This window comes from Triplophysa rosa, linkage group LG3 (genome assembly GCF_024868665.1).
Source record: "Triplophysa rosa linkage group LG3, Trosa_1v2, whole genome shotgun sequence".
Classification (NCBI taxonomy): Eukaryota; Metazoa; Chordata; class Actinopteri; order Cypriniformes; family Nemacheilidae; genus Triplophysa; species Triplophysa rosa.
Genome location: NC_079892.1, coordinates 6,223,112 through 6,247,906, shown reverse-complemented (window position 1 = coordinate 6,247,906; position 24,795 = coordinate 6,223,112). Strand labels below are relative to the sequence as shown.

The 24,795-nt window shown below is 39.6% G+C and overlaps 4 protein-coding genes across 7 annotated transcripts; 3 read left to right on the top strand and 1 right to left on the bottom strand.

The window, feature by feature from the left end:
* The first annotated feature begins 6,626 nt into the window (after positions 1 to 6,626).
* On the top strand, positions 6,627 to 11,988 carry exoc3l1 (exocyst complex component 3-like 1). 3 transcript variants are annotated; one of them, XM_057329890.1, is made up of 14 exons: positions 6,627 to 6,757; positions 6,826 to 6,933; positions 7,755 to 7,930; positions 8,051 to 8,270; positions 8,413 to 8,825; positions 8,945 to 9,234; positions 9,316 to 9,433; positions 9,520 to 9,645; positions 9,752 to 9,852; positions 9,932 to 10,048; positions 10,203 to 10,473; positions 10,712 to 10,867; positions 10,953 to 11,086; positions 11,167 to 11,988. In XM_057329890.1, the coding sequence occupies exons 2-14, from the start codon at positions 6,894 to 6,896 to the stop codon at positions 11,351 to 11,353; spliced, it is 2,349 nt and encodes a 782-aa protein (XP_057185873.1). In that variant the 5' UTR covers positions 6,627 to 6,757; positions 6,826 to 6,893; the 3' UTR covers positions 11,354 to 11,988. The 3 variants fall into 3 exon arrangements, with proteins under 3 accessions (XP_057185873.1, XP_057185874.1, XP_057185875.1); XM_057329891.1 differs by lacking the exons at positions 6,627 to 6,757; positions 6,826 to 6,933 and having other exon boundaries at positions 7,817 to 7,930; positions 8,055 to 8,270; XM_057329892.1 differs by lacking the exons at positions 6,627 to 6,757; positions 6,826 to 6,933; positions 7,755 to 7,930 and having other exon boundaries at positions 8,158 to 8,270; positions 8,418 to 8,825.
* A 376-nt stretch (positions 11,989 to 12,364) lies between these two features.
* Positions 12,365 to 17,154, top strand: prmt7 (protein arginine methyltransferase 7). The gene is made up of 16 exons (XM_057330171.1): positions 12,365 to 12,588; positions 12,861 to 12,897; positions 13,561 to 13,710; positions 13,787 to 13,895; positions 13,971 to 14,083; positions 14,159 to 14,569; positions 14,645 to 14,769; positions 14,883 to 15,018; positions 15,108 to 15,191; positions 15,287 to 15,334; positions 15,746 to 15,835; positions 15,921 to 16,082; positions 16,166 to 16,240; positions 16,376 to 16,536; positions 16,605 to 16,701; positions 16,807 to 17,154. Exons 1-16 carry the CDS (start codon positions 12,494 to 12,496, stop codon positions 16,963 to 16,965), a joined length of 2,052 nt encoding a protein of 683 aa, XP_057186154.1. The 5' UTR covers positions 12,365 to 12,493; the 3' UTR covers positions 16,966 to 17,154.
* A 119-nt stretch (positions 17,155 to 17,273) lies between these two features.
* ciapin1 (cytokine induced apoptosis inhibitor 1) lies at positions 17,274 to 19,898 on the bottom strand. 2 transcript variants are annotated; one of them, XM_057330173.1, is made up of 9 exons: positions 19,794 to 19,898; positions 19,077 to 19,239; positions 18,824 to 18,967; positions 18,671 to 18,750; positions 18,423 to 18,591; positions 18,272 to 18,345; positions 18,070 to 18,188; positions 17,844 to 17,925; positions 17,274 to 17,738 (listed from the first exon to the last, which is right to left on the bottom strand). In XM_057330173.1, the coding sequence occupies exons 2-9, from the start codon at positions 19,231 to 19,233 to the stop codon at positions 17,628 to 17,630; spliced, it is 936 nt and encodes a 311-aa protein (XP_057186156.1). In that variant the 5' UTR covers positions 19,234 to 19,239; positions 19,794 to 19,898; the 3' UTR covers positions 17,274 to 17,627. The 2 variants fall into 2 exon arrangements, with proteins under 2 accessions (XP_057186156.1, XP_057186157.1); XM_057330174.1 differs by having other exon boundaries at positions 19,077 to 19,236; positions 19,794 to 19,890.
* Positions 19,899 to 20,147: 249 nt separating this feature from the next.
* Positions 20,148 to 23,946, top strand: coq9 (coenzyme Q9 homolog (S. cerevisiae)). The gene is made up of 9 exons (XM_057330172.1): positions 20,148 to 20,391; positions 21,536 to 21,752; positions 21,876 to 22,011; positions 22,092 to 22,234; positions 22,472 to 22,556; positions 22,717 to 22,821; positions 23,065 to 23,220; positions 23,315 to 23,368; positions 23,505 to 23,946. The coding sequence occupies exons 1-9, from the start codon at positions 20,334 to 20,336 to the stop codon at positions 23,538 to 23,540; spliced, it is 990 nt and encodes a 329-aa protein (XP_057186155.1). The 5' UTR covers positions 20,148 to 20,333; the 3' UTR covers positions 23,541 to 23,946.
* Positions 23,947 to 24,795: the final 849 nt, after the last annotated feature.

Sequence of the window (24,795 nt, the reverse complement as noted above, 5' to 3'; positions counted from 1 at the left end):
TGATCAATACAATATTGATATTCTGTCCAGACAATTAGATACGACTATTATAAGGCCATTAACAGCCAGCGTGAGGTGTGAGGCTTGCTATTAAAACTGTGTTTCTTTTTTTTCAAATATGACTGCTGTCCTTCTGAAACCTCGTATTTCCATATTTCGTGATTTTTACATTCAGCCATAAATCATATTAGTCATCCTTTATGTTTTTTACTGGGTTTTGCAAATATAAAACGTATTAAAAAAGTGCTTGTCAACTTTACAGCACAGTAGTAATCATTTAAAAAGTAGTGGTTAGTAGTTAAAAAAAACTGTGAATTTGGAGGTACAAGGTTTCAGAAGGACAGCATCGATATATATAAATATAATTTCACATATTTTTTAAATTTCTCTCTATGCTAATAAAGGCCCAAATGAAGTCAAAATAGGTTTTAAAGCCTGACGCTGTTGATCCCTTTTGAAGGGACAGTTCAGCCAAAAGTAAATTCTATCATCATTTTATTCACCCTCATGTTGCTTAAAACTGTATATTTAGAAGATATTTTGAGAAATGTCTCAGTGGTTTTGTACCCATACAATTAAAGTCAGTGCGAGTTGGTGTTGTTCGGTTACCAATATTCTTCAAAATACCTGTTTTTGTGTTTTGCAGAAAAATGAAAATGACATTGGGGTAAGTAAATAATGATTTATAATCATTTTTTAGTTCTTTAAGGACCGTTTTGAGTTATTATGCATTAAAGAACACTTTTCTTAAGAACCTAAGAATGTAACACAACACAATATTCTCTTTAATTCATCTCAAAAGAACCAAGAAAAGAACTGTATATTGTGGAAATGGTCCGTGAAAAGAACAAGAAAGAGGATAATTTCCTGAACCTACAGTGCTGCAAAGAATCACAGAATAATCTTTTTTCTCAATGTAATCAAATGCTAAATAACAGGCAAAAGTAAGCTAAACTGTTACATCAATTAAGAAAATTGTAATTTCAGAATCATGCTGATGCAATCAAACATCCAGTAGACCTACAGATGTTCCATCAGCTGCTCAAGAAATCCAACCCACCAAAGAAAAAAGATAAAAGAAAAGAAAAAACCCCAATGCAAGCGAAATGATTGCGCTCCATTTAGAGCCTTACAATAATCCTTTTCTGGCCTGACAAAATTTCTTACATTTCAATTTTCTTTGAAGTAGTTTTCGGCACTTTTGATGGCGAGCTTCGAAAGCACAGCATTATGGGTGCAAGAATGGGGCTTTTGAAGGTGTTTATAGATTTCAAAGATCTCTCTCTTGTAGAGCACAGATTGTGTGGTCTGATTGGGTCATTCCCTCAAGTGTCACTTGAAAAATCCACAGTATTTGGTCTTATTCCCGATGTTATGCGCGAGCCATGCTAAGACTCTGAGGCATTCGCTTTGTAGCGGAATCTGCTTAGTTTTAGTGAACATACAGAGGTTGCGTGACACAAAGGGCCTCCGCGCACACATTTTCACGCACCCTTTCCATGAAAAAGGTTGGGAAAATTGAAAAACGAACCGACCCATCCGTTAAGCAAACAGAATGAACTAATGGATCAGCCATCTTCTCCTCCCATTCCAATTATCCAGATCCATGTTAAGAATATGGCCACGTTGGTAAACGGTAATGCAAATACAGATAATCCCTCACATACATATACATATCGCATTCACTTAGCCACAGAACCACCCAAGCAGTAAGTACATGACTTGAGACCGCCAGCAGAGAGCAACTACATCCTTCAGGTTTGTACAAGATAATGAGGAATATGTAAATGCTGTGGGAGCTTATGAGATTACCTCATGTTTAATAGTTATTACAGGTGTTAGTAAACCAGAATTAGAAGCCTGGCTAATGCTGCTCCATTCAGACCGCAATTGATCCCTTAATACAGCCGTTTGTGGCTGTGTTTGCTGTCCTGGATGGGACATTGGTTTGGGCTGTGGTGGGTCCACATTGTGTACTCAAGACTTGGGAACAAAAGTTGCTCTCTGTTTACTCATTTTCTGATGTCTTCTCTCTTTCAGTTCCCATATGCACACAGTGACACGGAATGCTTGGAAATAACATTCATTCCAGCAGACGGACATCGTGTTCTCACTTTCTGCTTCATTCAAGTCTGTAAATATTCTGCTGCTGCTCTCTGACTGTAAACTTCGTGAAATCAGTTCTCCTGCGAAAGTATCCATGTTACATTTGTCCTCTTTTTATCTTTTGTTTATTGGAGCCAGTTTTGGCAAGTTAAAGAAGTCATTAAGCTTATCCGGATACAACAAAAGAAAGATTTTGCAATGGCAAACAAGAGTGTTAAATCAAACAGAGATTTGCCAAAGAGGCTTTGGCGAGCTGGTGAGGTCCATACCAATTTAGAGATTTCAATGCTGTCTTTCTTACTCCTGGGAAACTCATTGGACTTGTTTGAAGAGGACAAAAGCGCCACAAATATGAGGAAAACACTTTAAGTAAACTTCAGCATCACATTCCTCAAAGTAAGACCCGAAATCTATGTCTGCAAACTGTGTCTGCAACTGCCTGTGAATATCTTTACTTAACTGGCAAAGATTATACTACTCATATCTTGTAAGATATATGAAGACATTCATAGAATATTTAGCTCATATATGTTTTACATGCTCCAATTTGCAGTTGAGCAGATTCAGGTCACAGACTGACCATATATGACTATTTTATATATATCTTATATTTAGTTACCTTACTTTCCCACTAATGGACAATTATGACAATTTAAAAATGTAGAATCTATAGGATAAATAAACGAGTAATGATTTAATTTGTTAGAATTAAAGTAAATAAGAGTAAATACTGTCACGTCAAGCAGTAGCATCAGTGAGCGAGAAACTTTAGCTAAAATACTTGTAAACAAAATATATCTAATTTTTGTATAATTATTATGTATTATTATATAAATATGAAATTACACATTATTTGCATATAATTGTTATTATTTTGTCACATTGCAGGAACATTTGATAAATTGCACAAAGGCTTAGAGAAGCTGATGATGACAAGCTTTAAAAAATACACTCACCCTTATGTATACATTTACTTTCTTTTGTATACATATAAGCCCTAAAATCTTGACGTTTCCTAAAAATGTATGCCCATCTAGCGTTTTCTTCAGCTATTTTATAAAACTTTATATCATGTTAGTGAGAATGAGGTATGTATTATTCACATCCATGTGAGCATAATTAGTGTGAAAATGCATTGCAAATTCATGGGAAAGCCCACCTAAATAGTCTAAAATGTCATAAGAATTATGAATGGAAAATAGTTTCTCTGTATAGGGTCCAGTGCTCTGTAGACACATCGCCCTCTGCTGGCGACAAAAGAAAATTATTTTGTGGATGTGCCTTGCGACAACTTTGGCCGTAACAAAAATCAACTATATTTAGCACAAGTGTATTGCTGTTTTAGAATTAGTTTTATAAATCACTTTTTTATATTTTATATGCTTAGTATTATTTTAAAGAGAACATTTATATATAATAAATTATATCCTAAATAATGAAAGAAAAAAGCGCAATGATAAATATTAAAATACTACGCCTATCAATGTGAACCAATAATAACAAAAGTTAGCGTCAAATTAAGATTTTAATTGTAGCGTAAACGCGCTATTTATTATACGTGTGAAAACATTTAGATTCAAGATTCAAAAGCTTTCGTGCATGGTAAAAAAACAGAAACATTAAATATACTCATTTTCACACATGCACGGTAAAAGAATGAAGTATAAAAAATAGGCCTATATAAAAATCTATTTATACGAACAGAAAAATAAAAGTAGCCTACTACGTAAAAAGTGACACGATCCGCTGTCACAAAAAGCAGTTCCCCTGAGAAAAAAAACGCTAAACACCGTAACTTTTATAAATTTCACTACCGCCTCGTTCCGCAACCTAAAATGAATTACGCCGTGAATTTAAACGTTACATCGGTTTCTTGTGTTCGTCCTGTTCTAAACGCAGCCAACAACACAATCTCGGTCATGTGACACGGCACTGTTCCGCTCTCCAAAAGACCGAAACGATGGGAACTCAAACCCGCAGCATTAGTTCGGAGGTGGCACCTATTTGCTGCTCATAAAAACAATATTTAGGTTGTGCTTGAGCGTTACCTCGCTGAATAGACCCTATTCATCTGAGGTTAGAGTGTAGCGTGGGTCCTGTGAGGAGGTAGCGTGGGTCTGTCAGGGCTTCAGGGGACACGGAGAATAGGGACCCGCCAGAGTGTCTTGCTTGGGTTCGAACCGCGGCGATTTAACTGCATAATCGGATTGAAAGTGAGCCGCGGAATTTATGTCAGTTCACATTTCATCAAACGGCGAGTGTGAATTGGAGTCGACAGAACAGAGGGTTAATCCAGAACTAAAGCCAAAATAATTAGGGGCCCCCATCTAATCTCCTGCTCATTCTAACACCCTTGAATGACATTAAAATATGGCAACGCTTGCTGTTGGCAGTCAAATGTGTATTCCAACTTTAAATTGGCCAATCAAAGGCCGTTTTTTACTACATGGAAAAGCAGAGGGTTGTTTGTAGGATCATAACATAGTTTTGGGTCAATGGGGATGTCAGGCATATATATTATATATATTAAGTTCTTTGACACACACAAATGGTTTTGTGCACAAAAGTGCAAAATACACATACTTTGCATTTTTGTACATGCATGACGGGACATTCTATCTGAACATGTTTTACATAAAAAGAAGAACTTGCACATTATGACAAATGAAAAATATTGTATCCAAATGCATCCGTACACTTGTTGGCCTAACTTTTTTCTTGGAACAGAGTGCAAATAAGTAGTTTCCACTTAAAAGTAAAAAAAAAAAAACTAAAACAATCCTGACTATGGTCACCACCCCAAACCCTTTAATTCTGGAATGTGAAGCATTTGTTGCAATGTATTGAGAATTGTTCTGTAAGAGTCTAACAATGAACAACCACATTTACAGCATTTATAATATTTATTATTTAATTTATAGGCTATAATATTCATTTAAACAAATTGAAATCAAAATTATCTTTATGCATATTGTAAAGTGTTTCCGAGACACTGTATATCAAAACCAAAGACCAAACAATTTTAAAAGTCATCATAACATTTAAATTATTTAACCTTACATGGTCACAGTTTTGGTCAGAAGTGAGTTTTTTTATGTAAACATGTCATAAAGTGTATATTTGTCTGTCTGTGTCTGGGACAGCTGAGAACCAGGAAGTCAGCCCAGGTTAGGAATGTCAGACAGGAAGTCCTCCCTGTGTTTGGTTGACTACTTCTAAAATAGACTTCCTGTTCTCTAAAGCTCTGATTGGTAGGATAGTGGTTTATTTAGCGGAGGGTGACCACAAGATGCACAGCTGCGTAACACTTATCTGATGATGTCTTAGTCCATAACGGTACGGAAGCACTACGGTGTTACCTTAGCAAGACAAATACATGCATTATTTGTGCATTAAAGCTATAGGTAGCTCAGCAACATCAAGCTCATGGCTTCTGTCACAAGGGAATGCACATAAGGCTACAGTCTAAATGCACTGTGAGTGGCTTTGGATAAAATCATCTGCACACGCCTTTATGTCGATGGTATACATCTCCACCCTTTCTAGAGGCAGCTACGTCAACAGAAATCCCAGTCCAAAAGGAAATATTATCATTGGCAGAAGAGCTAAGTAAGCATGTCAAGGTCTTCTAGCTATTATGGTGATTAAAAAGGCAAAAAGGTCTAGTTATATTGCTATTTTAGTACATACACCTGTGAAGAAGGAAAAATGGAGCCCCTTAAATCTGTCCTCAGAAGCCTCACAAACTGACAGTAACCATGGAGCAAATAGATTTAGCTAGAGAATAGGCCTAGTAAAAGTAAGGAATATTGTACAGTCAGCTACTCATTATCAAAAAATAAACCTTGAGGGACTTTGACAATGGTCAGTTATATAAAGAGAAGTGCTGCGATTGATTTGAAATACACCCTATTTGTATAATGTAACAATCTACCAAACTAACACAGAGGTATGCATACTAGTTTTGAAGTTACTTATATTTATGTGGGTGTGTGTTTGGTAGAGAGAACCAGAAAGTTGTAAACAAAGACACGGTGTAAGTTCCAGGCCACTACACTTACACAAATAAACACAATCATTGGGGGCCTCTGGGATAAGATTCCTCTCATGTTTGTTCTACAACCAGCAGCTGTGAACGATCAAGGGGCATCAGCGAGACGATTCGAGAACGATACAAATCATCATAAAACATCTACAGTACCATTAACGAACTGATGTAAACCCTTATAAAAGAGAGAGCACTGAGTGCTCCATCCAGAGCACTGCTTCAGACAACATGTTGTTTCTGAAAGACATCACAAGACATTGGTACGAACATTCTGGGAAGATACAAATCAACACATCTACCACCGACCAACTGACGTAGAGCCATATAAACCCTTTGAATATTCTTAGCACTTCCTCAAGCACTTTATAATTTTAGACGCATTGGATTATAACTCCAGCAGACACAGAGAGGCACTGTTTCACATGAAGGCCACCCCCACACTTACTGCTCACCATCTGGATCATTTAAAAGGGCGGAGTGCCCGCTTTCCCTATGTCCCTCTTGCTCTCTCTCTCTCTCTCCTTTCCTCCCGTCCCTTCCTGCCGGCCTCCGAGCAGAGGATGTGTTTGGGAGTGTGAGAGAGGAAGGTTGGCGTTGAAGTGGGTATGTACCATCTCCTTTCTTTCTTCTCGTTTCCATGTTTCTCTGCTAATTTCTCTATCTGGCGACAGTGAGCAGGCCCTCCGGGCAGGGCAGTGTCTTAGAGGCGGAACGGTGGACGGTTGAACAATAAGGCTAAATGTCAGACGGAGACAGGAATGGCTGTGACAATCATGAAGGTACACATAGTTTCTTATTACCGCCTGTTCGCATGCAATGGTTGAAAGAAAAAGAAAGAAAGAAAGAAAAGTGTAATGTAAGTAATTAAATGAAGCACGCCAGTGAACAGTATATTTCTTCCGGTGGGTGCCCTAAACAATTGACCCCTTCTGCCATAATCAGACACGACTTATTGTTATAAGAAAAACACCAAAGGTAACCGGCATTTTATAAGCCTGCACACAACGCAGCATGGGAATCTAAAACAGATGCAGAAGTAGATTCAAATAGAGCACAAAAGAGCTCCAAAAACAAAAATGGCATTCAGAAAGTGATTGTGAGCAATAACGTAATAAAAACAAATCTATCTTACAGTACCTGTAACCATGGAAATGTGACATGAACGCATTGTAGGTGTAAGCACTAGACACTATAGAAACCATTATACAAGGCTTAAATGATGCCGTCATTGCTTTAAATGCTGTTTCTTAGCAATATATTACATATTTTCTGCAAGACCTCAAGCTTGTATGCCCCCAAGAAATGTAAATTCTGAAACTTTAGACTCAAAAACATTAAGAAGCAGTTGACTACTCTTCATAGCCTTTAACTGCTTTAAATTATAGTCCCATGACCAGCAAGAAAAAGACTTTGAGTATGGAAAGGCTCTCAAATAAAGCATGCATTCTTTGCACAGTCTGATTTGGTAAACACTGCAGTATAACCTAATAACACTGGAGCTGCAAAACGGGCCAATTCACATTGGACTTCTCTGTTACGGGTGGAGTCCATTTCAGTTAAAGTAGCAATATTGAGTCATTATTACCCTTTTTAATAACAGATACCCCTGTCCCAGTGGAGGTGTGGCCTGAGCTGGAGAGAGCCGAGTGTTTGGCTCGGGGTGCTGCGCTGAAATGGGCCTCAGGTGTCTTTTGTCGGCCAGAGCATCTGGAAAGACTTGGACAATACAGGAAAAGGGAAAGTCAACGGACTGCTTCGATTCATTCTAGATTGAAGGTAGATAGTGATTATTTCATTACGTACAAAGCCTCCATACTTATGTCACAGCTTTTGCAATAAAAGTCATTTGCTCAGTCTTTTGCTCGTGTCATTTGCTCAGTCTTATTTTTTCTTAAGTCAGTTGTACAGTCGTATCTGGAAGGTGTTGACTGGGGTCTTGGTCAACTGCGGGAGGCACGAGAGGAGCTGAGCGAAGCATCTCATGACTTGCACAAGGCAAAACTGGAGTCCAGGAAAAATTCTGAAGAGGTCACTGTACTAGAGACGCTTCAGGAAATGTCCATCAGTCACCGCCAGCTCCTTGCTGCCGTGAGCAACTTGCCACGCCTCTATAAAGGTTAGTGATTTATCTTCCTAATCATAGCATGCCATTTTTACCTTTATTTCCTATACATTTTCCCCATCAATCAAGCATCGTGTCTGCCTGCTTGTGTTTTCTTGACCTAAGTCCCTCAATATGTTGCCCGAATTTGTACCAGTGCAGAGTATGGTGCTCGAGACAGAGAGGCTGGTGGAGTCTCGGAGGCTCTTGGAGGCTCATGCTCGCCTAATGGAACTAGAGCGCTGGCAGGATGAGGTGCTGCTACAGCTCCAGGGACCCAGGGAAACATTCGGAACGGGACTAACCTCTGAGGATAAAGAGCTGGTGCGGAATTATTTCTCAGGTGTTGGACGCATGGTGGACGCCCTTGCCAAGGAGCTTTGGGCAGTGGTGGGGAGCGGGTTGTCACTCTCTCGTCAAAACCCCACTCCTTTTGTGTCAGCTGTGCGTATAGTGGAGCGCGAAGAAGTGTTAGATGAATTCTTTCTGGAGGAGCGAAGGTCAGCATCAGGAAACAGCAGACCCATGCCCCCTGGAAGACCAAGATGCTGGAGAGAACGCTTTTTCAAGGTTTGATCATAAATGCTAGGTTTCCTGTTGACAAAAGACAAGGCAATATTTCAAATTGTTTAAAGACCTGTAGATGTCAATTGACCTAATCTGTACCTGTTCATCCAATTCTTGGCCAGGTGCTGGAGGAGGCAGCATCAGCCCGTTTCCGTAGCATTTCCTACTTGCACACCCGAGGGCCAGGGCTTGCTAGTCACTTGTCTGCACTACAGCATGGCATTATGGGAGATCTCACAACAGTGCGCCATCTTTTGGAACAGTGTGTTCCACCTCACTATCGTCTAACGAGAGCTTACCTGCGCTCCTGCCACCAGTTCCTGCAGGCACATCTTGGGCTTGTCAGTGGATGGGAGCTGGAAAGCGGGGAAATCTTCGCTGTTCTTAACTGGGTTTTGCATATTTACACCAGGTACCTTAAGCAAACATTTGCATCTTTAATTGGTGTATCGGTAATCTTAAATATCATGCACATGAGAATGTTTTCTTTAAGCTCAGAGATGATGGGTGATCCAGATCTTGTGCCTGAGCTAGACATCAAGGACCTAGGACCTCTCATATCTCAGGAAGGTCTCGAGCAGCTTCAGAATAAATACGTCCAAAAAGTTCGAGTAAGACCCTAATAACATTTATATTGTTCTGTCTGGATAAACAGTCCAAGCGTACTTAGAAAAAGTGTGATTATGTTTTTTTGTAGAAGAGTGTCTCAGAATGGATGCACAAGGCTCTAGAGGTGGAACTGACAGACTGGCAGAGGGACCAGGAACCTGACATTGACCATGAGGGCTGCTTTCACACCAGTTTTCCAACCATTATAACTCAGGTGCTTTAGCTACAACTGCTGCTATAGTATTTCATACGAGAAAGATGTTTCTGAACATAAGAATTCATATGCTATGTATATAAACAAACTACTGTTGGGTTGTTAGATGCTAGAGGAAAATGCACGAGTGGCCGTAATGATAAGTGAAGCTCTGCGGAATCAGACAATCCAAATGGGTCTTTATGAGATGGATAACCTCCTTAGCCGGTGTGTATACCTAACAATACTAATGTACCAGCAATGACAATTGATGAAATGCAAACTATTTGTACCTACCTCTCTACAGATTTCGAGATGCAATCATTGAATTTGGAAAGGAGCATCACAAGGATCCCACGACAAACAGTAACAAGTTCTACCTCCACTATCTGCTGGCCTGCATCAGCAACTGCATCATCCTCAAGTGAGATGGTGTACAAGTATCTTTTGACAGTATGTCTGTGTTTACGTGTTGTTTGTTTGAAAGAAGTGTGCCGTTCAAACTAATGTTCATGTTTGCCAGACACTGTATGATTGGAAGGTTCACATTGAAATCTCTGATTTGCATGCACATATAGAACCTCCACTGAAAGTCTGCAGCAGCAGTTGTGTTCCTTCCCTTCAAACCGGATGTCACGTATCCCACCTGGGCCTCTGGCAGGCCTGGACCGTGCTGTGAGAAAGGCTTGTCGCCTAGTCATGGACCATCTACTGTCTGAGTTGCAGCCGCACTTACAAGGGCTCCTGTCTCGTGCCTGGCTGGACCAGGATGATGCAACCCGAGAAATGTGTGGGGTTCTGGAAAATCACTGTGAACTGTACAACAGGGTGCATCAGCCTTGTCGACAGGTTAGTGTTTAGATTATATCAAAAGGACTCACACAATAAAACAGAAGATGACTAGGTTTACATGCACAAGGATGTTCAAATAATAGGCAAAACAGACGGTTGGCATATGCCTGTATTAGTGCTCAGAATTTGGGAATAATTCAAAATATAAACATGAATTTATTTCTGCAATTCCAAACAAGGTAAGCGTGATCCACATCAGCATATCAAGTGTCATGTGACCTATTGTCATCCATAGAGACTAAAGGAAGAATGTCAGTGGCTAACTGTTGTTGAGTATATACGTGCACTGATGCAGAAGAGACTTGTCTGCCGAAGCGACGATGAGCGAAGCCAACTGGCCCAACGCTTAGCACAGGATGCTCAGCAGCTACGAGAGCACTTTCAGACCACGGTGAGAACCAATTTACATCTTACAATTTACAATTTTATGGGTAGATGATTTTTATTTTTGTTCTCTACTGTTTTCACATTTGAAGGAGATTGACGGAACAACAGGTGAAGTAACTACCACCGCTTTGATACTTGCACTGGCTGACTTATTGAATGTGAAAGATCCAGGGATGCTGACACTGGAAATTTCTGGATTGGTAACCAAGTACCCTGATATTAGGTGAGAATTTGCATGCTCATATCCTAAAACTACTTTTTTATATGTCGAAAGATGTAAGTTTATAAAGTTTGTCGGTGCAGCGAGGAGCATGTCTCTGTGCTGTTGGACATAAGAGGGGACGTCTCCAAAGATGTTCGGGTGTCTGTACTACATTTCCTAGAGCAGAGTGCCCCACCTTTACCATCAGGATACCGCCCAATCTTCACAGAAATACTTGTGCCCTCTTCTAAGACACAGTTTTGTCTGCCTACTGCAAAGTGTACTTGACAAGCATTCAGAGAAATTGCCAATTGCATCCGTCTTGGTGAACAGGACAATGACCATCAATTCCTAAGTACTCAATGCAACAGCCTTTTTATTTTCTGCTGTTACGTTATGTCCTGTGCCTTATATTAGTAAACTATACTGTACCAAAATATTTACATTTATGGACTTGGGCCAAATCCTTTCTTACAAAACATCTACAAGTAAGTAATCAAAATGTGTGCCTCAAATGTAAAAGTAAACCAAACCAAACAACTGAAGAAGTAAGCTTATTCAAAAAGCATTAATGTTTTGATTATATTTGTGCAAAAATAAGTGGTATGTCCAATGTATAGTACTTTGTCTTTTGGCGGGGGCTTGACAGTGTTAATCATCATGTACTTTCAATGTATGGAAAACAGCAAATGTTCTACTTTTCAAGTAAGTTGTCCCTTTCTTGGGAGAATATTGCAAATAATTGTAATGTAAGAAATGGAATGTATTGCAATGTTACAGTATTGTTACCAAACATAACAGGCCCAATGATATTTTGCTGGATCTCTATGTATGACTCTTCAGAACTTGTATATTGTGCTGCACTATGTATATTGTGGTTGACTATTATTAGACAATAAAATAATGCATTTTAATAAAAAAGTAACTGCTATGTTGTTGGAGTGTTGCAATGTAAACATTGGTAGATGAAAGGGTATATTAACTGACTGAATGAGTGCCGTATTACCATACTACAACGTATTTGTAAAGTTATACATGTAACATATTCTCTTTATTGACTCTTTACAATGTTATCATAATATGCAAAGTGCCAAACGCGAAAAAAAGTTAATGATAATACCAGATAAACCCATCTACATTTCTGGTAGTTACAAAAACAAGGACAACATACCTTAATTTGATACCTTAACTTTGCCTGGGATACAATCTTTTTGTTTGTGATTAGAGATGAACAACAATTTACACAAAATGAGGTGCAAGCGCAAGGCCCAGCAGTGGTCACGTGATCTTGAAGGCGTGTGTTGTTGGCGAAAAAACATGGCTGCGCCCTGAGAGATCATGTTGGATTAATCTGTTTGTGAACCATTACACATTAGTAGTGCAAAATACATTGATATACAGGTTTATTAATTTAAAACAGAGGGAATAATGAAGACGTTTTGCGGTCGTGCTAATCCAACAACCGGGGCGCTGGATTGGGTCGAGGAGAGCGAGGATTATGATTATCATCAAGAGATTGCGAGGTGCGTAAATCTGTCAGAGAACCTCATCTAATGTCATGTACACTTACAACAACCGATCTCTTAGAATAAGAATAATGAAAAAATAGATATATAAATAACTGTGTGAAAATGCTTGGGAATTACTTGTTGCTACTGTTGTTATGCACGTGGACACGGATCAGATTGTGTGTGGTCATGTAGACTATTTAATAGAGGTTGCGCTATCCTGTCATGGGATATGAGTTACATTTATTCAGTATATCCTGATAATTGTTCCTCTGTCTGTTTGTAAGGTCATGCTATGCAGATATGCTTCATGACAAAGACCGGGTGAGTTTTGTTTACACTGTCCTCTTACATACACATACCAAAATGTTTTTCACAAGCCCTGAATTATACAATTATTTTATGCCATAAATCATATCTTTTTATACAACCAATTTCTATTATTTACCAACCCTATATGCAAGCTGAAAATTTGTAGTAAATAAAATTAGTTAAAGTAAATGTTTTCCTCATTGTTATTTATTCAAGCTCAATAAATATGATTTTGTAATCTGTTCACTGCTTAAGGGAATAGTTCATTAAAAAAATCATAATGTATTGATCCTCATATCACCCTAGATGTGTATGACGTCTTCAGTTGTACACAAATATTTGATCAAAATACAGTCATGATATTTTCTTACATAATTGGAAATAACTGGAAAACAGTTATTAAAAGTTGTATATTAGTCTTACACATTGAAATTTTGAGTGCAAAATATATCTGACAGCATATTAGGTCACAGTGTATATTTTCTCTAAAATGGACCATGACTTAATTCCCTTATGTTACCACAGCACAGTCACACCCCTGGTTTCTATAAAAAACAGTTATGGCTTTATTTCAGATTGATTGGCAAGGAATTGCTATAAAATGACAAAAATTGAATCCCATTTAAATACATATAATAGATGCATCTCCTGATTCACATTATTTTCGCTTTTTAGAATGAGAAATACTACCAGGGTATTCGAGCAGCGGTGAGCAGAGTGAAGGCACGGGGGGAACGGGTGGTGGTTCTGGACATCGGCGCGGGCACTGGTCTGCTTTCCATGATGGCAGTGACTGCTGGAGCCGACTTCTGCTATGCCATAGAGGTTCTCATGTGATGAATAGTGAACAAAGGTTCTTTTTGTTTTGGGGATTATTTCTGATAATAGTTCCTATGCACAGGTGTTTAAGCCCATGGCACAAGCTGCTGTTTGCATTGTGGAGAGGAACGGATTCTCAGACAGAATCAAAGTCATCAACAAACACTCCACTGAGGTTACAGTCGGTCCAGGTTAGACAACCAACAACACTCTTATGCGTCTAATACAGACCTGAATATGTCAATTTAAAAGTTCTTTATTTGCAGATGGAGACATGCAAGAGCGAGCAAACATTCTTGTCACCGAACTCTTCGATACCGAGCTGATTGGTGAAGGAGCGTTGCCAAGCTATGAGCATGCGCACATGCACCTGGTCCAGGTAAGCACAGCTTTGGTGTTTCAAACTTGTGTATTATGTTGTAAGTGTTCAACAGATCTGCTTTCTCCAACGCAGGTGGGTTGTGAGGCCGTGCCACATCGTGCCACAATTTATGCCCAATTGGTGGAGTCGGACATGCTTTGGAAATGGTCACAAATTCAGCCTATAGAGGTGGACGGACACAGACTGCAGCCTCCTCCATCTGTAATAAAGTGTGCCGGAGTGCCCTCCGTCTGTGACATTCAACTTAGCCAGGTGTCCCCACGATCGTTCACGCCCCTTGGACCCATCTGCACCATGTTCAGTCTTGATTTCAGCAAGCCGGTCAGCAGTGCTGCCGGCTCCTACACAGCACAATTCAAAGCCCAGTCGAGCGGAAGAGCGCAGGTGGTCTTATCCTGGTGGGACATCGACATGGACCCTGATGGCAACATTGTGTGCACAATGGCCCCCAGCTGGGCCTGTTCTAAACCTCAGTCTTTCCCTGTAAGTAATGCTCCTTAGCTGATAGTAATGTCATTTTGTAGTAAATGCACTTAATGAGTGTTTTGTGATGTACAGTGGAGGGACCACTGGATGCAAAGTGTCTATTTCCTTCCTGCTGAGAAGAATGTGGCAGAGGAGGAAGAAACCAGTTTAACAGTTTCCCATGATGACTACAGTCTCTGGTACAGCCTGACAGACAGGTAAAGTCTCCATTTTGGTTTCATGAGCTGTCGATGTTTTAGATGTTTAGACCCCATCAAGTATGCAACCTGAAATGAACTAAATAAAAAAGAAATCTGCTCTACGTCTTAAGTCAGCAAAGTGATACCAAAGTGACATCTTTCCGGCCGTGCTGTACCTGTCAGGCCCACCTGGTCTGGACGAGGCCTCGCTTTGGAGAACTGAACGATGAGCAGAGAACTGAGAGTTACGTGAGCGCACTACGCAATGTGAGTTGAACTGATAGAATCAAGCTTTCTGATTGGATGTTATAAATAAAAGCGCTCACCGCTCGATGCGCGTACATGTGTCCTCGCAGATTCTGAAACCAGACAGTGTTTGTTTGTCAGTCAGTGATGGAAGCCTGTTACCCATCTTTGCACATCTGCTTGGAGCTAGGAAGGTATCTACAGTATTTTATTTTATTCGCATCTTTCTTTATTCCACTCATTAAATAATCCACAATAAAGTAATGCTTCACTTTATTTACCAATTCAGGTGTTTAGTTTGGAAAGCTCCGGAATGGCGAGACGAGTGATTGATCAGGTAAAGTTTTGACATCGACGTTGCTAAAAAGTGCATCTGCATAAATTCATTTCGATGTTCCCGATATACCCCAAATTGACATGTTTGTGCTATTTTAACACATTACGTATCACTTTGAAATATCATTGCTGTCCTTCCAAAATCTTGGATGTCCAAATTTGTTGTTTTTTTAGGAAATACTTTTTAAATGATTAAATATCGTGTTGTCAAAGTTGACAAGCACTTTTTAGTACTTTTATTGGTTAGATATTTGCAAAACTCGAACATAAAGGGTGACTAATAATAGTGATTTACGGCAAAAAAATAAAAACCACAAAATATGGAGAAGGACAGCAGCGATATTGTGTGTTAAATAAAAGGGACAGCACAAAAGTAACACAAAATGTGGTGTACACTTTTGCATTCACGCAGGTGCTGCAAACAAATTCACTGAAGCATGCAGTGCAGATACTGGGAATCCGACCTGAGCAACTCTCTTTAAATGACTTAGAAGGAAATCAGGTACAAAAAATTCTGTTGTGTATCTGTTTTCCACTTTTAATTTCTTAGAAGTCATGATTGATCTCATGTTTTGTGTCTTTTTCAGATATCAGTGCTGATGAGCGAGCCGTACTTCAGCACCAGTCTGCTTCCCTGGCATTCCCTGTTCTTCTGGTACTGCCGCACTGCTGTGGCACAGCTCCTCCACCCAAATGCAACTATACTGCCCTCTGCTGGCACGCTTTACATAGTTGCTGTTGAATTCCAGGTAAGTTATTTCTTTTGCTTGTCCTATTCTTCAACGTGATTGTAATTCTGGATTTAAATGTTTGGAATTCTTTCAACTCTCAGGATCTGTGGAGAATCAGAGCTCCCTGTGGTACCTGTGAGGGTTTCGATGTCAGTCCCATGGACGAGATGATTCGGGTACAAGCTCTTCTTCTTCAGACCTACATTTATTCTTAGTTTTGGGAGCAAACAGGAATGAGCCTTCCCATTTCAGCTTTGAAAATTTAGCTTGAATGTTAAAATAGTAATGAAATTGTAATGATCCACCCTTAGCGATCTTTGGATTTCCGTGAGTCTTGGGAGGCAGAACCACACCCCCTTTGGGAATACCCTTGTCGTGCCCTTGCCAAGCCACGTCCGGTCATGACATTTGACTTTACGCAATGTGTTCCAGAGCAACCAATCAACAAACAGGGAACTGTGCCATTCACAAGGTAAGATGAACACAATCATTTACACAAATAAGCTTGTTTAGAAGTTATATTAACTGAGGATGTTGCAGGAGAGGATGTTGCCATGGTGTTGTTCTCTGGATGGAGTATCAGCTGACGGATGACATCACTGTAAGCATGGGCCTGACCAAACCAGTTAATGAAGAGGTACTTGTTAAATATTGTTGTCTATAAGTCAAACAGTGTCGTAGAAACTGTTCTGTCATTCTGAGATGATATAATAAATCTGACTGTCTCATGCGTTTTTATCAGGGGGCTTGTGAATGGAACCCACATCGAAAACAAGGAGTCTTTTTCTTCAGATCTGCGCTTGAAATTTCTGGGGACGAAAGGGAAGGTCTTTCATACAGTTTAACCTTTGAACCTCATATTGGTGACATCAAAATGGACTTCTCTGTCACCAATCCTTGACCAATGGACTCTAGTCAACTGTCAGACGTTTACATTTGGTTTTGAAAGATTATCCAAAGAATTTCAAATACTGTGATCTTTTTTCAAGAGCTGACTGCTGTTTTTATCCTCGCTGTAATATTCCCTTATCTACAGTTATAGACCTCCAGTAACCTTACAGGGTTTGCAGTGCGAACAGATTGAAGTTATTACATTATATGTGCTTACATTCATACTCATAGTTTAGTATATGAAAGCAGTGGTGTGTAAAGTAGCTATAAACACGAAATATGTACTCTTGCCGTGTTGAACAGTATGGCAAAAGTCCATGAATTATTTTACATTTTATTTCATTTCAAAAGAATGACTTTTATACACAACACAATTTCAAATAAACACCCAAAGTGAAGATTCCTTGCTTCTAAATGAAGCTTTTTGAAGTCAAATGATCTCAAGATGTTCAATGGTCTGATCTGGATATTTCAAACTATTTAACACATTTTAAGTCATATAATTGCTTGAATTTGAGATTTCAAACCAAACAGTGCTTTCAAATTCATAGGATTCCACTTTAGTGTATTCAGTTAGTAGAATTAACATCAAAAGATACGTCTATGGGAATTAATTCATGCTCTGATATTGCAGAATGATAACGGAATGTAAATAAGTCCTACAATGAGTTTCTATGTATCCGCTACGTCAGCGTTGGCCAACAAAACCTTCTGCCCGGGTTTAAAGGCAGGCATGCCTAAATATGGGCAGCTGGCACATCGGAAGGCATCTCCCAAATAACACTGAGGACAAAATGAAAGACATGAGTCATAATCTATACAACAAACCCGAATTATACAAAAGATTTGTATATCTTTTACTTCGATCACTTTTTTAGAGATACTTACACTTCCACAGGCTGATTTAGGCAAACTGGCTTTCTGGGCAGCTTTGCTATCCTGCTCCAATTCCTCAGCCAGACCACAAGTGCTACACACAGAAAACAAACATCATGTTCATAGATACACGCCCGTCTGATATTATTTATGTTATCAATACCTTAACAGCATGTGTAACTATCAAAGCACGTAGCAGGCAACCGCGTGTTGCTTAAATGAGCTTTGTGGTACTCACCAATTCTTGCAGGCTTTCTTTTTCTTATTTGAATCCTCCCCGCAGGACGTCTTGAGAGAGGTTGGGTCAGGCTTCTTCAGGTCATCTGCGTCCAGAAGTGTGTCTGAATCTACCAAATCCTGAAATATTCAGCAAATGGACAAGTCAAGACGGACGATTACCAGACATCATCAGACACGTACATAAACTGAACGTTACGTACCACATCATCATCGTCCATATCATTGGCTGACAGAGTCCACATTTTAGCCGTGCTTGGATCAAGAGCTGGCTTCTCTGAAGAAACAAAACAACAATACAATATTGTCCTATCAACAGCTAGAATACATGTTTCAACACTAAGAACCACAAACCTGCTGTGGTGGCTTTCTTGCCAAAGGAGAGTTTCAGCTGTGTGGAGGACCCGACCTCAAAGTTGGGTTTAGATGCAGATATGCGCACCCTTGAAAGAGCGTTTCCTTGGAAACCTGTACGCTCCTTTATGGCTGCGGTTGCTTCTGGGCTCAGAGACTCCGTTTTAATCTGTGTCAAGTAAACATGCAGTTTAACATCATATGGTGTTGACATGCAAACTTTGAATCTTGTTTATTGAGATACTGACCTCTGTGACGGACACCAGTCCAGACAGTTTCAAAGCTGACATCAACTTCCCAGCAGTTTTTACACCATTTTCCTCAGAACCTGAGGAGGAAAAACATCACCATGTGTACCAATTTGTCGCATTTTAGGATGCTGTATAATGTACTTTACTTACCTGAAACTGGCTCTTCTAGCACAAGTTTCCCACCCGGTTTCATCACTTTGGCGATCTCTGCCAACAGTTCAGAGCTGTGGATTGAGGAGCTGTCCGTCAGAAGGCCTGAGAGAACCCAGTCATAACTTGACACCGAGTGAGAAACTAAAACAGACAACACGAGCACTTAACATCCATGTATTTATCCATATTTCGTTATAGACACCGATTTGATGTTTACATCTAAATCCAAATAATAAACTTTCACACTCACACAGTTGTAGTCTCTCCATATTTTCTAAAGACACTAGACTCTGGTTGCCAACAATGGTGCCGATACGCTCAGCAAAGTCTTTCAGCGTGGTGGGAGATGATGGTTGGCTCCAGATCAGCAGCACCTTGTCCCCCTCTTTTAGTCCAAGGTCTGCCATGATCTACTGTATGAAAAAAAGAAGATGGGTGTTAAAAGCAGTTCAATAACTGACTATCTCATAATCAAAGTTGTAAGAAGGCGCACATGGCCTTGAAAGTCTTATCTGCTCGATTTTAACCTATGCTATTCCAGATACACTTGCCAAAGGGAAACATTGTGTGAACTGATAAAACTCAAAATACACCCACCAAAAGTTGAGCTATCCTAATGAAAACGAACGGAGGTTTTACTGTTGTGTGTATTAAAATTGTAATCAAAACGTGGTTACTACAGTCCTCCTTTGTAAAACCATGGTTAGTTTTCCTAAGGGTACATGTACATTTGCTATTGTGTATTTTATTTCTGGCCTATATGTGAATGTGAATCTGCTGCATTATTATGACGACGCAGATCTTACAAAGCAATGCAAACAAACACCACTATTTGGCGGAGACCTGCGTCACCTTTCACATATCACAGAAGTGTTTAAACGTGTAATTCAAATAAACAAAGAATATCAAATGAGACTAGTACAGTCACAAATATACGTTCTGTAAAAAAGGTTTCCAGCAGTCCGACCTGTTTATGGTGTCCCTGAAATGCGCGCACTTGCTTCTTTACACCGGTCACGATGTACGCAGCGAGCGCAGGTTGTTACTGTACGCGTCGCGTTGAGATGATCTCAAAAACTCAAATGGGCGGAGCGTAGTGGATCAGAAACTGGTGATCACGTGTTACCAGTTACTTTTCTCAGCGCTGATGAAGGTGGACCAATCACAGTCGTCCCAACAACCATCACAGAAATTCCAAAGGATTTTATGATAGGGAATTGTACTGAATCTAAGTGAAATGAATGGTCTATGTGGATATCAACTGGCAATGTATTGTCTTCTAATGTGGGATGTTAACTGGGGAATGAGAACCAACAGCATTAAATCCTACCAGGAATAATTTGTTGCTTTGTATGTTTTCAACATGGGTTTGTGACACAAGAGTCTCGACCTTCTGGGCCACCAAGCGCCCCCCGTAGACACAAAGTGTTATGACAGCATTTTAAGCCAGCAGCATTCGCTACCCAATGCGTTATATTATCGCAGCGCTCGTTCGCTGTCGTTGGATATGGCGGCGCTGATCAGAGGACTGAATGTTGGGAAGGCCTTACGGGGTCTCGGCAGCGGTAAGCAGAGGCATGAGAGAGATCTGTGCGGTTGTTTTGTTCTTTTAGTTCACGATCCCCCTCCTGTTTAATACGCTGACAGTAGTCATATGCGTGACAACATAGCCATGTCAATAGTTTGCCTGCTTCCAGTTTGTGGCAAATGTAACTGTGCGTACATGTCAGCAGGGCTACTGTCTGTGACAAGGTGATAATGAAGGGCAGAACTGAGTGAAAGAGATGAAAGGTGTAAATGATAATCCCTGTAATTTAAAGGGTGTGTGATTCGGCCCTATAGAGAGATGCTGAGTGTGGTAAACATCAACTATATGAAATAAAACAAAGCTGGTGTTTATACAGGGCGCGTGCATGCACATACTACTGTGCAATAACTACTGTTCGCCCTAAAATAAAATGATTCACCCACCATTATGTGCAACACAAAAGAAGATATTTTGAGAAATGGCTCAGTGGTTTTTGTGTCCATACAATGGAGGACGATGTTTGGTTTGGTTACCAATGTTCTTCAAAATAACTGTTCTGCAGAACAAAGTCATACAGGTTTGGAATAACATGGAGGGTCAGGAAATAATGAATTTTCATCTTTACATGAACTATCGCTTTACCAATTTTTTTTCAATTGACCCTTTGCAAAGCTGGAAATATTTGCATGCTAAACTATCGATAAATATCAGTTTATTACTGTTTACTGTATTACTGTTACACTTATGATACTATAGTACTGAATGTACTTTACATTTAAAAGTGCATACTTGTTATTGTTTTAGTGAACGTTTTTATATGTTCCGTTCATGTTTTGTGATTTTAATAAGCTGTTTATTTCATGTTAAAAGAATAGTTGAATAGTTAAAATTCTGTCATCATTTACTTGCCTTGTTGTCAGTGTAAACGTGTGATTTTCTTTCTTCTGCAAAACACAAAAGTTGATAACTAAAAACCGTTGTATGGACACAAAACCAATGAAAGTCTATTGGGACCAATGGTTTTCTGTTACCGACATTTTTCTAAATATCTTCTTTTGTGTTTTGCTGAAGAAAGAAAGTCATACATATTTGGAATGACAAAAGAGGTCATGTAAATAATAACAGAATTTTCATTTTGAAGGTGAACTAATCCTATAATTCTGTTCAATGCATCCCTGCAGTTGCCGTTCAAGCCAAGCTCAGTTCGCAGTGCAATCGTGTGAGACGTGGAATCCATCGTGCAGCAGTGCTGAGACTGGCAGATGACTTGAAAAGTAATTCTGTATCACCTCCATCCTACCATGAGGTCCACACAGCTGGAGAGAGTTCATCCTCTTCAACACAGGGAGACTTTTCTAACACAGCTGCTGGAAAGGAAGACGGCCAGCCAAACACCAGGTTAAATCCTCCCTCCTTCAAACTTTTACCAAAATCAAATTTATATTCATTCTGCATGGATTGTTGATTCCCAACAACCTTGTAGATGTACTTTATCTAACCTAGTGCATTTTGTGTCTGAAGTTATCAGGATCAGAGCGGTGAGCACGGTGAAGACTACGAAACGGAAGAACAGCTCCAAGCTCGCATACTGACGGCATCGCTGGAGTTTGTTCCGCAGCACGGCTGGTCTGTGGAGGCCATTGCAGCTGGAGCAGAGGTTTGCAAAAAACCGATGATGTTCATGCATTGAATCTAAATGTTATTTAACAAAATAATAGAAATATTCTCTTGATTTAGACGCTTAGCCTGTCAGCAGCATCCACTGGGATGTTCAACAATGGAGCAGGAGACTTGGTTTTGCATTTTATTGCACAGTGCAATAGTCAACTCGCAGAGACGCTCGCAGAACAGCATAACCAGATCCAACTCGGCCAGGCTGAGTGAGTTGAATGAGTAGAATGATTTATATTATCACTGCCTGACTTATTTAGATTCATCAATTTGAAGGATATGATAAATCTATGCTTTATGTGAAATCAAGCTTTTAAATATTAAATGTTATTGTATAAGGTGGAAAGTTTTTTAAACTTGCTTGTAAAAAGTAATCGGCTATTGTTTAAACTGTAAAAATCAATAGTTTTAATATTATGTAATACTATGCCATTCTATTATATTAGGCCAAAGAAAACATCAGAGTTTCTGAAAGATGCAGTTGAACTGAGATTGCGGATGTTGATACCTTACATTGACACATGGCCTCAGGTATCAGCCACCTTAAAAAAGCTTTCTCAATCCTGAAACCTGAATTTGATTATTAATCAAATCGCACTGCTAGCAGACCATCTTTTAGTTTATTTATGTGCACTTTATGTACTGATAGAAAATGATGAATGTCATGTTTATATCCTTCCTGGCTTCATAGGCCGTGAGCATCCTGCTACTGCCCCACAACATCCCCGACAGCCTGAAGCACCTGTCCACGATGGTGGATGACATCTGGTACTACGCAGGCGATCGCTCAACAGACGTGAGGGACTCCTTTGATCCAAATTCAACATCACCTCTTCTCTTCATGTCCCCGTTTCAGCCCCTACGTTTATGTTATGCCACATACTTGCTTTCACTCGGCTTCTTTTCATTCCCTTTTTAAAATGACCAAACATTTGCATAATTAATTAGATCATTTTGGTTCCTAAAGCTGCAGTGTGCCATTTCCTGCCCTAAATACATGACATTTGTAGTTGGTTTGACCAATCTTTGTGTCTCTCAGATGAACTGGTACACACGGCGTGCGGCACTAACTGGCATCTACAACACCACCGAGCTAGTGATGGTGCAAGACTCGTCTCTTGACTTTGAGGAGACCTGGGCCTTCCTCAACAATCGTATAAAAGATGTAGTCAACATGGCCAACACAGCTAAACAGGTGTTATTGCTTTTCTACTTTCCATAACCATTAAAAGACGGGGTTGTTTTGGCAAAAATGCACTAATATGTTCAATCATTTTTGTTTGGTCTAGGTCCAAGCCACAGGAGAAGCAGTGGTTCAAGGACTCATGGGCGCTGCAATTACAGTAAACAAACTATCATTTTGGAAAATGCTTTAACCAATACAGTTAACTGATGGATTTGGTTTTGGATCTATGGTTTGGAATATAACAGTTTGGTTATAGTGATGTGTTAACAAGCATTACTTTGTCTTTCCTACAGCTGAAGAACCTAACAGGGATGAACCAGAGACGATGAGTCTATCTCTGCAGTCGCTTCTGTCATCCTTTCGTCTCAGTTTCTACTCACTGACCCCTCGGGCCTGCAGCACAAATGTCTGACTCATTTAACAGCTCTAGATTAACAAAGCAAAATGAAATAATCACAATGACAGCAGTGGTTTGTTCTTATACAGGCACTGGTCTTTTATCACACCCTAAGGACTTTTAAATGGGTCACGTGCCATACATACATCAGTTTGCCAACCAGAGTACCGTGAGGATCCAGTTTTCCTTTCAGACATTTTTCTTCTTCGGCTGCAGTCATTTTCTCTCTCTGTAAAAAAAAATCAATACAAATGTACATTGTATTTGAGAATCTTGTTCACACGGTTTGTGTCCCTCGTTAAAAGAAATAAAAGGTTACCTATTTACTGAGCAATGTCTATTTACAGACTTGTCATTAGTTTATTAACACAAAGGCTTCACATATATTAAACCTTAAAAATTACTGATACATTTTCTTTCAACAAACCCAATTCATTATTGTACAACAATATAAAAGTATTCGGATATCAAATGGTTATACTGATGCAGGTATTGAATTATTCATTTATTCGTGTACATACAGTCGTGGCCAAAAGTTTTGATAATGACACAAATATTAATTTTCACTAAGTCTACTGCTTCAGTGATTTTTATGTTTTTGTCAGATGTTACTATGGTATACTGAAGTATAATTACAAGCATTTCATAAGTGTCAAAGGCTTTTATTGACAATTACATTAAGTTTACGCAAAGACTCAATATTTGCAGTGTTGACCCTTCTTTTTAAAGACCTCTAAATTCACCCGGGCATGCTGTCAATCAACTTCTGGGCCACATCCTCACTGATGGCAGCCCATTCTTGCATAATCAATGCTTGCAGTTTGCCAGAATTTCTAGGTTTTTGTTTTGCTTGAGGATTGACCACAAGTTATCAATGGGATTAAGTCTGGGGAGTTTCCTGGCCATGGACCAAAAATGTTGATGTTTTGGTCCCCGAGCCACTAGTTATTACTTTTGCCTTATGGCAAGGTGCTCCATTATGCTGGAAAAGGCATTGTTCATCACCAAACTGTTCTTGGATGGTTGGGAGAAGTTGCTTTCTGAGGATGTTTTTGTACCATTCTTTGTTTATGGCTGTGTTCTTAGGCAAAATTGTGAATGAGCCCACTCCCTTGGCTGAGAAGCAACCCCACACATGAATGGTCTCGGGATGCTTTACTGTTGGCATGACACAAGACTTATTGTAG

Bases quoted from the DNA above. Each gene is read 5' to 3' on its own strand.
- exoc3l1 (XM_057329890.1), top strand. From the start codon at position 6,894: ATGTCAGACGGAGACAGGAATGGCTGTGACAATCATGAAG. The intron at 6,934-7,754 runs GTACACATAGTT...TTTTAATAACAG, and splicing joins TGGCTGTGACAATCATGAAG to ATACCCCTGTCCCAGTGGAG. The intron at 8,826-8,944 runs GTTTGATCATAA...ATTCTTGGCCAG, and splicing joins GGAGAGAACGCTTTTTCAAG to GTGCTGGAGGAGGCAGCATC.
- prmt7 (XM_057330171.1), top strand. From the start codon at position 12,494: ATGAAGACGTTTTGCGGTCGTGCTAATCCAACAACCGGGGCGCTGGAT. The intron at 14,084-14,158 runs GTAAGCACAGCT...TCTCCAACGCAG, and splicing joins CGCACATGCACCTGGTCCAG to GTGGGTTGTGAGGCCGTGCC. The intron at 16,083-16,165 runs GTAAGTTATTTC...TTCAACTCTCAG, and splicing joins TAGTTGCTGTTGAATTCCAG to GATCTGTGGAGAATCAGAGC.
- ciapin1 (XM_057330173.1), bottom strand. From the start codon at position 19,233: ATGGCAGACCTTGGACTAAAAGAGGGGGACAAGGTGCTGCTGATCTGG. The intron at 18,968-19,076 runs GTGAGTGTGAAA...TGTCTGTTTTAG, and splicing joins TATGGAGAGACTACAACTGT to TTTCTCACTCGGTGTCAAGT. The intron at 18,751-18,823 runs GTAAGTAAAGTA...TTTCCTCCTCAG, and splicing joins GCTAGAAGAGCCAGTTTCAG to GTTCTGAGGAAAATGGTGTA.
- coq9 (XM_057330172.1), top strand. From the start codon at position 20,334: ATGGCGGCGCTGATCAGAGGACTGAATGTTGGGAAGGCCTTACGGGGT. The intron at 20,392-21,535 runs GTAAGCAGAGGC...GCATCCCTGCAG, and splicing joins CTTACGGGGTCTCGGCAGCG to TTGCCGTTCAAGCCAAGCTC. The intron at 22,822-23,064 runs GTGAGGGACTCC...TGTGTCTCTCAG, and splicing joins CAGGCGATCGCTCAACAGAC to ATGAACTGGTACACACGGCG.